The sequence below is a fragment of the Prinia subflava genome, chromosome 6, assembly GCF_021018805.1.
Source record: "Prinia subflava isolate CZ2003 ecotype Zambia chromosome 6, Cam_Psub_1.2, whole genome shotgun sequence".
Lineage (NCBI taxonomy): Eukaryota > Metazoa > Chordata > Aves > Passeriformes > Cisticolidae > Prinia > Prinia subflava.
In genome coordinates this window covers 29,458,898-29,473,019 of record NC_086252.1, presented here as the reverse complement: position 1 = coordinate 29,473,019, position 14,122 = coordinate 29,458,898, and the positions used below count along the sequence as shown (strand labels likewise).

General features: G+C 40.7%; 1 protein-coding gene across 4 annotated transcripts in view; it reads right to left on the bottom strand.

Annotated features, from left to right (window-relative positions):
• Positions 1-14,122, bottom strand: part of KALRN (kalirin RhoGEF kinase) — a 467,474-nt gene that overhangs the window by 182,880 nt on the left and 270,472 nt on the right. For all 4 annotated transcript variants that reach the window (XM_063400879.1, XM_063400874.1, XM_063400877.1 and 1 more), the window contains exon 11: positions 12,161-12,352. In XM_063400879.1, the coding sequence (XP_063256949.1) occupies positions 12,161-12,352 (192 nt within the window). The remainder of the gene's footprint in view (positions 1-12,160; positions 12,353-14,122) is intronic.

The following is a 14,122-nucleotide window of genomic DNA, read 5'->3' as shown; positions in this document are numbered from 1 at the left end:
CCTGCCCCATTAACCCACATTCTGCTGGTGTGTGCTGGAGGTAGCAGCAAAAGAGCGAGAATCACCAGCGCACTGGGAAATGTCAGAGGATGCGCTGCTGCCCGCTGGGCTCCTCCCGCTGTCCCAGGCACCGCAGAGCTCCGTCCCACAGGGACCTCGGGGTGAACGTGAAGCAGAGGAGGACATCATGTGTGGGTGGCAAAGAGCTGGTAAAAATGTTTGTGTTCAAAACGAGTAGCACTGGCTCCCCATCCTACAGCGTTTCCTCTGAGACTGTGAATTCTGCACGTCCACGTTAAACAAGAGGAGGATGGGGATGTCTAAAGCTCCAGCTGCCAAAGCTTCTCATAACCAGGGCCCACGCCTAAGGCCAGGCACTAAGGGCTACACTACACACGTGCTATGGACTGAAAAGATATTACCCTGCTCCAAAACAAAATCATCAAAATTAGGAGCTGTCCCAGCACACCCATGATACCAGAAAAGGGAGAGCCCAGTGCCTTTTGCTCTGCCCCCACCTCTGCTACTGACTCCTTGCCTAAGAGACTTACCAAAACAAGCATTAGAACATATGCCTTACTTGTAGGCTTTTCAGAGCCAGCTTTGAATATTTTGGGTACACGCCTCTGTTTGTTCATAAATATTATAATCATAATGGCCTGCCCAACCACTGACCTGAAATGGAATGTCTTTGCTTGGGATATTTACACATTTTCACATTCTTAGGAAAAAAGTGTAGTATAAAAGGGGAACTATTAATCAAAGAAACAAATGTAAGTGGATAGGCATGAGAAATAAATGAAAAAATGAAAACACATTTAACGAGTCAAATAGAGGGCTTCTTCAGTTGTGGTCTGAGGTCCATGGCAGAACTTGGGGAAGCTACCCTGATGGAAAATGCATTAGTGTCTTTATATGTTAATTAGATTGAGAATCTCCCTGGTTTTGATCCAATCCCTGTGACCACTCAAACAATAGGGACAGCTGGACCAAAACAGACAAGAACCAGTTTTTTCAGGAATATTACTTCTGCTTATCTAATCCTCAAGTAATAGAGCACTTTGTAAATACAGAAAAATAGCTATGTGTATAAATCATCTTTCTGTTTTGAGGTGGGAAAGCCAGTAGTTTTTTAACTTCTTGCAGTTCTTAGTTCCTTTTTCAACGTAAAAAAAAGCTCTGGAAATTTTCTTCACAAAAATGCAAGTAAAATCAGGAAATTTGTTCATTATTAGGAATCTGCTGTTTCTTTGAAATTATCATGTTAGGGGAGAGGAGAAAGTTCCCAGCCTTCAGAGGAAAGTCCTGTGTTCAAAAGTGTCTACACAATCCAACTTTTCAGAAGGAGCATTGGATATTTAAGACCTTACTCCACTTTTTGAGTAGGCTTCTAAATCAGTTTCAAAATACTTCAACGTAAACTGTATTGTATTCACCTGGATCCAAAACACTCATTAATTTCAGAGAGCACTCAAATATATTAACTCATATTAGTTTCAGATGTTCCCACTAATGACCTCTGACTGTAAGGATTTGCACAATAAAATCTATCAGAATCTAGGTCATCCTTGACTCAGAGGCCTTTAATCCTTTAGACTCCACCAATCCCTGGAAAACCCTAATACAAAGAATCAGTCAATATTAATAAGATTAGGAAGATCTTTCAGGAACAACTCACAATAGGAACCTGATTCCAAAACCTCCCGGGTTATGTTCTACAACTCATAGCACCTTTCATAAATTGCTACCAAGCTCCACTTGTAAATGCCACAGCAATGGAAAGACAAATTCCATGTCACTGCAACACCACAGTCAGAACAGCTGTTAATCATAAAACAGAAATCACTGCTGGTTGTCTCTGCTCAGGAAAATCAGTCCCTCTTAGGGCCTGATGTTTCATTACAATGCAAGTATTTGACTGATTAAAAAAAATCCTGACTATTAAAGCCCCAAATCACTGGATACCTTGTGCATTTCCAGTTGATGCTGTGGCCATACTCTAAGCTAGATAACTTAGACCAAAGCAACTGTTCTCATTGAAATCTGACATATTGCACAGCACAACTTTTATTTCTTATTTGCAGAAATTGACTTCTTTTTATCATGAACAAAATTTGTGAGTACTTGTCCCCTTCCACACATACTTCAAACTATTACTAAGCTGCCACTTTATCCCATACAGGGGGTCTATGTAGATCCATGCAGTTATTCCAAATATAGAGGCAGTATTTCCACATCCACCTGTGGTGCCTTTCACTAAGTTTGCCGGTCATGCATGTGTCCAGAAATGGAGGTAACCTCTGCATTGTGTTACTTAACAGGTACTAAACAAAAAAATACAGAATCTGAGAAAACAATATAGAAGTATATCACAAAAGTAAGTTTTGTTCCTCCTTCAACTGATCTATGCTTTGGTATGATTAACTGGATATGGAGAATCCAATGCATTAGTGGTAGCACCTGAGTTAAGTCTGTCAGAGATCAGACATTAATCTGACTCATGCAAACTACATATAAAGATGTCACAGTTGTTAGCTACGAGAAATCCCAGGTAAATACCTATCCCTAAGACATTAATGCCGAAGCTCCATGGTGGCTCCACAATTTAAGCTTCATTTATCAAGGCTTTACACGAGAAAACTCCTCTTATTGCTAGAACGGTGGGAAAGCAGAATGACAGCCCTCCTTTCTTTTGGGGTAGCATCTGGCAACCCTCATGTGTTTTGACAACAACTTTTGCATCTTTCTTGGATATGAAACACAGGCAGTTTCCCCCCATCCAAGAGACAATAGAGCTTTTTATTCCCAGCTACTTCATCTGATGAAATACCCTTCATTTTGCTCAAGTACTTAGTGAGACCACTTAACCAGAGATCTGAAGGACAACTGTGCCTGCTACCTAAAAATTAATGATTTTGACTTAGAAAAAGGAACCACTTTAAACAAAATCTAAAACCTAAAGAGATGGCTAAGAAAATCTTGCCTGCATGATTGGAATAACTAATAAACACCCAATGCTTATATGCTGCTATTTGTAAATGACAGAAATGAATTACAATCCCCTCAAGAGCAGTTTAAAAGCACTGAGTTATGGGAGCAGTGCAAACAACCAGTTCAATCCAAGAGATTTACTGTTGTACAATATTTTTGCTGGTCTTCAAAACAAGGGTGTTAATGGAAACAAGCAAATTCCCAAGGAGTATGTTCTACCCCTTTACTATGTCAGAGAAATGTCATCTATTGCTGGGCAGGCTGACAAAAAACCCCCAAAACACAGAAGAAGAACTGCTCCAGAGAGAGATGTCCATCAACCCTATTTCCCTCTGCTACTATGCCAGGCTTATACAAGCCTGTTCTATGGCAATTATATTTACCTTTGTCATGATATGCACTAGGAAGTCACACAGATCCCAAGTTCAGATTAATTTATGGCAGAATTTCAGTCAGCACCTGTGTTTAGACATCTGTTCAATTGCTGTTGTGCATCCAGCTTGACTGCAGAGCCTTTAGTAAATTGTCCCCACACCAACATGGTGGCAAAGATAAAACTTTCCAGCACAATTAACCTTCATCAGCTGGTATTTATTCACACTCGCAGTGCATTCAGTCCCATTTCAGCTGAAAGAACTGAGAGTTATTGTAAATTGGAAGCATATTTCAGCAACATTGTCTGAAGTCACATTCCAGCTCTCAAGAGAACGTCAAAGGAAACACAGCAAAGTGTCACACAATGGCAGCACACCTAATACAAGGTGACAGGATAGGATATGACCAGACACTACGTATGAAATGCCACCATATACAACTCCCACGGTAAGACACAAGTCATGAGACTCCCTGCTGCAAGAGCTTATGTTGTCAGACACCACCAAACTGCTTGGGAAGAAATGACAAGTGGAAAGGGAACATTCTGTGAAAAAACCCATCTGATCTCTCCCGAACCTCTTTCTTGCTTTTTCCCTTTTCCTCGCCAATTTCTTGACATTCATCCTTGGTCGGGCTGCATCTGGTGCTTCTGTATGCTCAGGCTTTTTAATTAGTAACCTTGCCTATGGCAAAAGGATTTGCACTGCCTAAACATCTGATGCTTTTTCCAAGTCCTGCATGGACCAGATTGATATAGCACAAAATAATCTCCTCTCAAGGGAAACATGATTTGGGTAGGTTGGCTTACATCAGGGAGTGTGTAGATCCCCAGCCCAAGGTCACGTAAACATAATTCAGGGACTGTTTGATCTAGAAGAGAAAATTGATTTATAACTGAAGAATCAAATGTACATGTTCTATGCTTCATCTGCCACCATCATGAATTGTAAAAACACATTCCTCTTCTAGAATAATTTTAATATGTTATTTGTAATGAGGAATCTGGTTGTAATTAACTTCAGTAACTGTAATAAATCAAATTCTGCACTTGATCATACTGGCTTAGAAAAGTTCTTCGTACATTGGAAGATTTACTCAGTTTTACACCAGTGTGATGCAGTACAATTTGGTGCAGGAAAATCTTCCCACACTACAAATGCAGCAATCTAGGAAAATAAACGCAGGTACCATCACATTCTCCTGTATATTGTTCATTGGTTCTAAACATCACTGCTCAAGTGGAAGCTGCAGCTTCTCCCCTCTGTGCTTTTTCCAGTGAGTGGCTCTATCTGTCACTCATGGTCTCACCCTGATCTGCTGTTTGAGACTTTTGTGTAACTTTGTGCACTGTGCCCTGGGAATTGCAGAAATAAGTAATTTGTGACAATTCTGAATCATTCTGAAACTTGGTAAGGACTGGAAAAACTGCAGGACTTTTCTTTAATCAGTCAGTCTTGTTGGATCCAGGGACTTGAGCCACTCCACTGACACCATTTTCACCTAGTTAAATAGACTCCAGTGCATAGATGTGCTTCAGGTGAAAGACAGAATGTGTCTTTTGAGTGATGAGTGAATTACAGGAGTGTACTTGTATGACTTTAATGAAAATTTACTCAGTACACAAATAATTGCAGGCTGCCCACTCTGTTGCCTTTGTACACAGCACTGAAGCCCACAGACAGGAACTGGGAGAAGTCCATCTTCCTCAGCTTCAGGAGATCAGAATGAGCAGAAATGTGTCTGATAAAGAGTGCTTTATGAGAGTTGGCACATCCTGTTTAAGGATGCTCATAAAACTCCCTTTTAGCTGCAGCACAAATCACTGTTATCTGCAGAGTGAGGCATACAGGCTGGAGACCCATTTCCACAACACACAAAACACATGCAAGGTCCTCAAAAGCCAAGGAAAATATTCGATGGAGCCATTGGTCTGTAACAATGCTGGTGAACAGCCTGAAAAATGTGGATAACAAAGTATCAACTTAAATGAAGTCTACAGGAATCCCTTGGCTAGCACATGGAAAGAACTTCTCTTCCACGCACAGGTTTGACTTCCTGACATTGGTTTATGTGGCTGCATTTACAAGCATTTAATTCTCATTACTTTGATTCTGTGTCTCTTACCAATCTTTTGCCATCACAGATGGCAGAATTTTATTCACTAGTGGTCTGGCTGTGCTTCAAACTCCCCTGCTCAAGAGCAGGATGTGCTGCCAGAATACCACAGCTCTTTTCTTTCCCAGCTCCTTAATCCTTCATGAAAAAAAACCTGCTTCTGGGCAACAAATGGACAGGAAAGAAGGGCACCCTGTACCACCCCAGCTGTCCTGGTTCCTCAGCCCCAGATCTTTGATAGATTTACAGACAAGATTTAGCTCTGCATAACCAAAGTTAAAGACTGGTCAATGTTGGCATTTTGGTCCAGGCCAGAGTCTATCCTCTGGAGCTGGAGGGAGATTTGCTTTTATTTTGCTGCTTCGTGCTAATTGATTGCTGATAACCCAGAGTGGACTTTGATATAGCTGACATAAAAATAACACTTTTTATACCAGCAGAGCGCTCTCCACAGCTACAATTATCAGAATGATAAGTTGACAGGGGATCTGCCTTCTCCAGGGAATCTGGCACCCAGGCAAGGGCCAGCACACGCATTAGTCACTGTATGGGCACCTCTGGCAGTTCATTCTACCATATTCTCTAATTTCTGCCTGCAAATTCACCTCTGATGGGAACAGGAGAATATTTAGGAACTGAGCACTTCTTAAAAACACCAAACAAACACAACAAAACAGCATTTACTTAGAATCACAGAATCACTAAAGTTGGAAAAGACCTTTAAGATCACAAAGTCTAGCCATCCATCTAGCACCAGAACCACACAGATTGAGCTCCCAGCAAAAATCATTGTCATACTGATAGGAGGCATAAGTCTAAGGTTTGATGTTTCACAACCCTATTGAGAGGACGGGCAGATACTTTCGAAGTTTGATTTTGCATGCTGTGGGCACCTATCTCAGCTGTTAATATTATCCCAGTGAAGGACAGAATTTCTAGCTTTTGAACAGGACACATAGTACTTCATTCTAACACGGAAAATGCTGGGGTGTGAACTGGCCACTCAGACCACTCAGAGAATATTTTATGTGCAATGAGCGAGTTTGGGTCATTTTAATGTTTTAGGCTTTCCGTTTTTGGGGTTTTTTTTAAAATCTGGACATAATATGAGAAAAAGAACAAAAATGCTGTCCAGGACAGGAGCAGTGTATAAGACAAACACATTCAGAGAACAAGACCTTTTCAGAACTTTCAGAAGTTGCCAGCAAGTGGAGTTGCTAAACTGAATATCCCCTGCATCACAAATCTTTATTATCTGGTGGGCAATTGCTCTGGAAAGTCAATACTAGCAGTAAAAGTCAAACAACAAATTTTTAAGTTCAGTAACATTAACTTTGATTCCTGTGTCAATTCACAGTGAGTGACAGGATTACAGGGTATATCCCAGAACCACTGTCATGTTTGCTCCATGATTAACTTTGATATATTCTGCCAACTCTCCTGATGGGAGTCAACAGCAGCTGACCTCAGCCCCGTGAGCTTTCTGCTCCCTGCATCCCAGCAGCTCTGCCTCCAAGTGAAGAACAAGCCCTGTCAGAATTAGTGATCTACACTGAAATAATCTCCTAATCACAATATTCAACCCAAGCAGAGAAAATCTAATTTCACAGGTCTTGGTTATCAAGTGAAATTAAGTTAGCAGTGCCTGCAATAAAACACTGTTACTGTTCCTGACTGATAGGGCAGACCCACTCCATTACCCGGCTCAGCAACCCCACTGATGTCTGTGGGGTGACCAATGTGACCCCCTGACCACAAATAATACAGGTTATAATACTGGAAGCTGTCCAACCCTTAATGGTCCAGGACTTAGCTCTCACTTTCTCATGGCATTATCAGACAAAATTTTCAGAGTGAAACTTTCCATACCAGGTGTCTGCTTAAGGCTGAATTTAAATTTTGAGGTAAAAGGGCCAGAATGAGAGGAAGGGACAAAAAAGGTACTCTGGCTGTGTTAGTTTCATTCCTGTTCAAATAAGATGCTCCAGACCCTCCATGCTTTTAAGGAAAGGTTTGAAATTTTTCAGGGCTCAGCCTTGATGTCAAGAATACACATTATGTCATTCATTTGAAAATTTTCCCAAATTTGGTCACTCAGAAGACCTCTGCCAAGTCTAGTTTGCACATGTTGATAGTAACCTGTTAGGAATCTGGCAGCTCCTTTTTCCCAACATGAAATATTTTCTGAGCATACTCATCCCCCATTCTGTGGGCCAGGTAGTCATGGCAGGTTCCACATGGAAGTGCCTGCACTGAGCACCTCATCCTCCTGCTCTTCTGACCCACCAAAGAACAACAAAGCACAGGGCACAAGATCTGAAAACACGATTCCCTGACTCTCTGGTCTTTTCGTGGACTCAACACAGAATTGGTAATCTGAGGCCCACTGAGAAATGAGAAACCTAGAGGTGGTAAGACACACTTTTCATGCCCCAAAGAACTATGAAACAATTGCAGAAATGTTTTATAGTTTAGTTAAGTCCCAAATACTGTAAATGGATCTAAATTCAGTGAAGTTCCTCTCTTGAGAATTCTTAAGTTAGCAACTGCATCACTAGCCAGTACAAGAAATAACCTAAGTCATCACTTAATTATGCAAGAGGATTTAAAAACTCTTTAATGATATAGAAGTGGTCACTGTGCTTTTTACTGTCTACATTTTAATACTTGGAAATGTAAAATACACTGTAGAACCTTAAGTATAAAACTGAGAAATGTTAAATATTAAGATTCAGACAATGAATTACAAGATGTTTTTCATATATTTCTTGAGGGTTTTTAGTCTTCAGAGTGTGATTTTATGACATCTGCCACCTCTTCTCCAGGAATCTCAAAAAACATTCCCTTTTAAACAAAACCAAATGCCAGCCAAGAATCCTCTATCATCATTTGATCCTAAAGCCAAAAGTTCACAGAAAAACATCAACTATCATGAGATTTGTGATAAAAATGCAAGATCTGACAATCCTGACAATAATTGATTCAGATTTGAAGAAAGAACCTAAATTCAATTACACTTAATCCTGAGAGAAATTATTCAGGTATGAGTCTTGAATGCATTTATCCCAGTGATAATAATTTATAACTTCACCCCGCCACACAGATAATTGGATTTGATTCCCACGGTACCAGGATTCTGCTCACACCATCAGAAATACCTTGGTCCAAAAGGGTACAAAAATATTGACTACAAACTAGGAAAGCATAATGAAAGCTATAGACAGTGGGACACACAAAATCTCATTTATAGGCATGGCAATAGGATACCTACAGTACTCAACAATCACGTATAGGACTGTTTCAAATGTATGCCTCCAAAGTGCTATTACCACACCAAAAAGTCCTCATTTCAGCCTACTGTATGTATTGTTCAAAAGGTCACTTAAAAACCCATCAAATTATTGTTATGCTTAATTGACTGTGTTTTTGATATTCCTTTGACTGAGTCAGTGTTTAGCAGAAGGGATCCTCTTTAATTCTTTCACATGAAATAAGCAGTGATTCAAGTCTGCTGTAGTATAAAAAGCCACTCTGAACTTGCATTACCCATGGGGATATCTACATTTAAATAACTCCCTAATTCAACACTACCTATTGCCCTGAAGAAAATACAGGAAGACTGACTACAAAAGGAAACATTTCTTTGACAAGAGAAAAGAAGCAGGAGCAGTTAAAAGTTTCTCAGGCAATGGGAATCTGAGCAGTTGCATGTGGAGATGAAGGGGTGGGCAGAGTGCAGGTGAAGCAGTGAGAGAAGTTCAGAGTAAATGAACTCATCCACACCTGGGCATTAGCACATCAGAAATACAAAACACCTCTGCCAGGAAGACTGTCAGAAGAAACATGTTCATTGCAGGAAGATATTTAGAATATTTCCAAAAAAAGAAAAAGTGTCAGTAAGACTAATTCTTTCTACTTAATTTCCCATTTCACCAGTTGTGTCTCAATAGATTAATACAACATGAAATAATGAGAATTTGTGAAGCTTAGATGAAAAATGATCCAGGCCATAGTTTCCCGCGTCAGGGCCAAAAAAATATGAAGGGACCTTTTTTCATTTCCAAGGACATAAGAGAAAAAGCTGTTCATAGTTTAAGAAGTAGTTTTAAGAACTACAAAGAATGAAATTAATAATGATGGGTATTATTAAGTAAGTGATAATGTCTTCTATAATAATGCAAAAATATCTCAGGTTAATATGGCAACCAGACTGCTTTCTCCTCACTCCAAGACACACTCCCAGCTGATGGGTTTGGGGTTTGGGTGGTCACAGCAAGTCCAGCCTGAGGCCCAGCATGGCCAGCAGGAGGGCAAGGGAGGCCCGTGTGAGCACCAGGACTGGATGGCTCCTGGTAAACACCAGAAATGGACCTCAGGTCTCCCACTATTTTACTGCTGCTGCAGCAAAAGGATTCTGTGCCTTGACATCTGCTGTGATCTAGATTGATCTGTTATTACTCATATCTACCTGTTCTATTGTTAATATTGGAGAATGACAATTACATTGGTTACCTTGCCATTTTACCATACACAAGAAGGACCAAGAAAGGCCAAACAACGGCTCATTTGGACCTAAGTCAATCTTTTTATAGTATAAAAAGGCAAATACAAACATGTGCTAAGGCTCTCTTGTTGTGATGCTTTTTCCCTTTGCACCAATTCCCCCCTGGCAGTGTTTTGTTATTTCATGTCTGTGGGGATTCCCACAGCCAGCAGATAAACACTAAAACCACAGCAACTTCCTTACTTAATAGTTTTGTTAAAAAATCCCAAGACACTGAGTTGTGTGGGTTTCACCAGGGCAGAAACAAGTCACGGAAGGAGCCAGGTGGTGGCACACAGTGAACACCACTGAACCTGCAGAAAATCAGGGTTTGGACCCTACAGGAGTGAATTAACAGAGGGGTAAGTAAATGAAAACTTCCCCTTGCAGAGCTCCCGGGCATCCTCAGACTTTGGGGAACTTTTGGAGACTGAACAACTTTATCAGCCCAGCCCAAAGTCTGTCATTCACCACGATGGATGTGGATTCCTGTGTCCACCCTGACTTTGCTCTTGTCCCAGCAATGCTACAGCTCTCTTGACTTGCCCCTCTGCAGAGAGAGTCACAGAATCATGGAATAGTTTGGGTTGGAAGGGACCTTTATAGGAGAGAGACACCCAGAGTCTGTCCCCTCTAGATCTCGTTAAAAATGACACGAATTAATTACTGAACTTTCCAAAAAGACATCACAGAAACAATGTGTCTCATGAGAAAACATTAATGAGGCAAAGACTTAGAATTTACTCTTATCATCTAGAGAACAGCATTGATGCTATCACAGAAGACTAGGTTTTAAAATAATTTTTTAAAAATGTGAATTTTTTATACATTTGCATTTTTATTCAGCAAAACAGAGCTCATTAGAAGCAGGTGTTTAGAGCAGGCAAACTCCCTTCTTGTTGAAGAAGAACAGGAGTATGATGCCCTGCAATCCCAATCCCTTCATACAGGGAGGCTTCATTTCCCAAAGCCAAATTAGGCTACACAATACCAGTAACTATCTTTTTTTTACTACTCATCATCTGCATAGGTGAATCAAGGTTAATCACAGCAGGAAACTGTTATGAAACAATTTTTTTTCTGAGGAAATAACCAATTAAGTTTCCCCAGTGGCAAACCATCATAGCTGCAAGTGTTTGAGCAACTCTGCGAACAACAGAACAAGCTGAAAGTTAACTACATTTAGTACATTGCAGAAACAGGATGTAAAAGAAGAACCTTCATGTACCAACAGCTACAATGTACATGCTGTAAACTCCATCTTCCATACACACACAAATAAATGTATGCAAGTACCTTCTGCTTCAGGGGCTCCCCATCACACTGAAGCCTGATATTTGTAACTTGTTTGTACATGTAAATCAAGCACAGGCAAAGCTTTCAGCTTCTCAGAGTATCTTCCTGATCAAGTGTGCTTTTGCAAATAAATGCTGCAGAGCATGGAAACAACCATCCTGACTAATTCCATCTCTCCCAGAAGAAACCCTATCTTTAAAAGTCACTCACCACTGAAGGGCCTTTGGACTGCAGAAAATGTGAAGTATGCTTTAATTACATCCCCAGTGGCCTCCCATTTGATGTCCTGTCCACTGTATCTCCTCTGGCAAGTCAGTCTTATCTCTGGATATTTTTCAACTACACTAAACAGCGTTTATTCAGGTCCTCACTGATTCACTGTATCAGTATGTGGCTGTTTTTTCTTTAACAATTGTTTTGAAAAGTCAAGTCTGCCTCGTTAAACAATGTAAGATTTCTAGTAACACATAATGATATTGGATACACTAATTAGCAGTACATTTAAATGGAATCCTCAGAGGATCATGCTGCTGGCGTGTTTATACCTAAAGTGTTAATATCAACTCATGTTCTTCCAAGAGAATTCTTGCTTTCTAGCAATACATTCTAGCTGTGATTAAGCACCACTCAATATGGTATTGCTACATTTTAGTGTACTGTAACATTCATATGTTTCATTCACATTTTATTTCCTCTTTACAAGTTACTCTTATGCATGAAATGAACTCGATAATATCACCTGTGTGGTGAAAACGCCTTTTCTCAGTGATCTGAGTTTTCAGAGACAGCCTCTTGCAGCACTCTACAACACACAGCAAAATTCCCTCACACACATCTTACCTCCTTGGTGTGGGTATGGAAGGAGACTGACATGTCCAAGAGAAGTTTCCTCTGCTCCACCCTCCGGACAAAGTCCTGAATCCGAACTTCCAGATGCCGGGCAGCTTTGTAGATCTCTTCAGGGTCACATTCCCCGGTCTGAGCCAGCTGCTCTGCAGCCTCCAAGAGCTTGTCTGCATTGGTGTACGTATTCTACCAGCAAACAGAGCAAGAAACACAGTGTGAGTAACACAACTGAGGAAGTAAACCCCTGAAGGAGGCTATCTTTAAGGTATGAAAGCAAGTGATCACCAGAGTTTTAAAACAATAGCAGTATTTCCTAGTGGCATTGCCATCTGTGAAAGGAGAATGTATAAGGCCACGTTAACTAATCCCTGCGTACACATGAAATAATTTCTTATTTAAAACACACCACCCCAACCCAATCCTGCCAGGCACAGCAACAGGACTTCCCACTTGTTTATTTCCAAGTTCCCTGCAATTTTTCACAGATAATGCAATGAAGCATGTGGGACTCAGCAGCCCAGGAGGCTGCAGTGCCTCCTGTGACCCTCAGCCACCAGCTTGCTGCCATGGCCTCCCAGCTGCCCTCACATTACAGCACGTAATCATCTCAGCCAGGGATGTCTCAGCCCCAAGAAATATTTGCCTTCCCCTGGCTTTTGTGAGATAGACCATGTCTTCCAAGTCATTCTATGCCTTCTTCCTCCTGCCTACTGTTCTGCATCATATTTCTAGATGGACTGAGTCCATGTGATTTGCTTGCAGCTGCCAGTATGTAATGCTCATTTCCAGTTTACATGTCCAGGGCATGTACCTGCCCTTCGTTATGCAAAAATTTGAACCCTGCCCTGTCCTGAACAGATTTACCCACAGCCATGGCCTTTATGCTATGAGGTGTAGGACTCCTGCTTGACAAAGAGGGAACTGAAGAGCCCAGAAGCAAATGAATGTACCCAAGACATGCCAGACTGTCAAGTAAGAGGGGGGAACTCCCTCAACTTACCTCAGGTTTCAAGCTACCTGCCCATCCTTTCTCTGTCTTTTTCACATCTCTGGAAAACACCACTCAGCTAATACACCAGAGAGTCTCATGAATAACAGGAGAAATGGAGAGTGAGTGCAGTCATCTTCTCCAGAACCATGGAGCTATGCCTTAGTCAGCTATGTTTAGCAAACTAAACAGAGCCAGCCCTTGCTGTCATATAAAAACTTTCTTCACTCAAAATGAGGCCAACAGCTCTTTGGTATTCAACACTTAACAAAAATAAGAAGAGACAAAGATATCAGCTTGAGGGTGTTTCCATTACTGGGCTAGATCTTCAGAACTGCTTGGCATTGGCTTGAGATTGCTCTCACTGGGAATTTTAACCTCTGCCTCGATAGCAGAATTGTAGCACCTTCCTTTTCAAAATTCTCCTCAGTTTAAAAAGGCATTGACTTGATGCATCTACACAAAATACTTTTGAACACTGTGGACACACATGTACTTCTGAGCATTGACACAAACACTGTCAAAAATAAAAAGCCATAAATCAAGCCATATTGTCCCTTCTTAGATAATATCCTGCTGCAGTCAACAGTTGTTCTTTGAGAAAATGTTCAATACAGAGACAGAGCACTGGCCTCCAAGTCTTTAATGGGGGAAAATATTTAAAAAGCCATAAAAAGCAAAAAGAAAACATCTCATTCACTGTTCATTTTCCCAGTTTCTGAGGGCTGACTATAAATATCCGGTATCTGCATTTCTCCTTTTGGACTGTGAAGAACATTTTTGAGACAGTTTTGCTACCAATAGTAAATTTTTATTCCCTCACGTTCAGGCTACTGCTATAATGGTTAGGCTGCTAACAGCAGCAAAATTTTATGTTTTAATAATCATTTTTTGGAAACCTCTTCAGCTGAGAGTTTGTTAAAAAATGTTCCATTTAATGTGATCTGAATTAGGGTCTAGTTTCACTT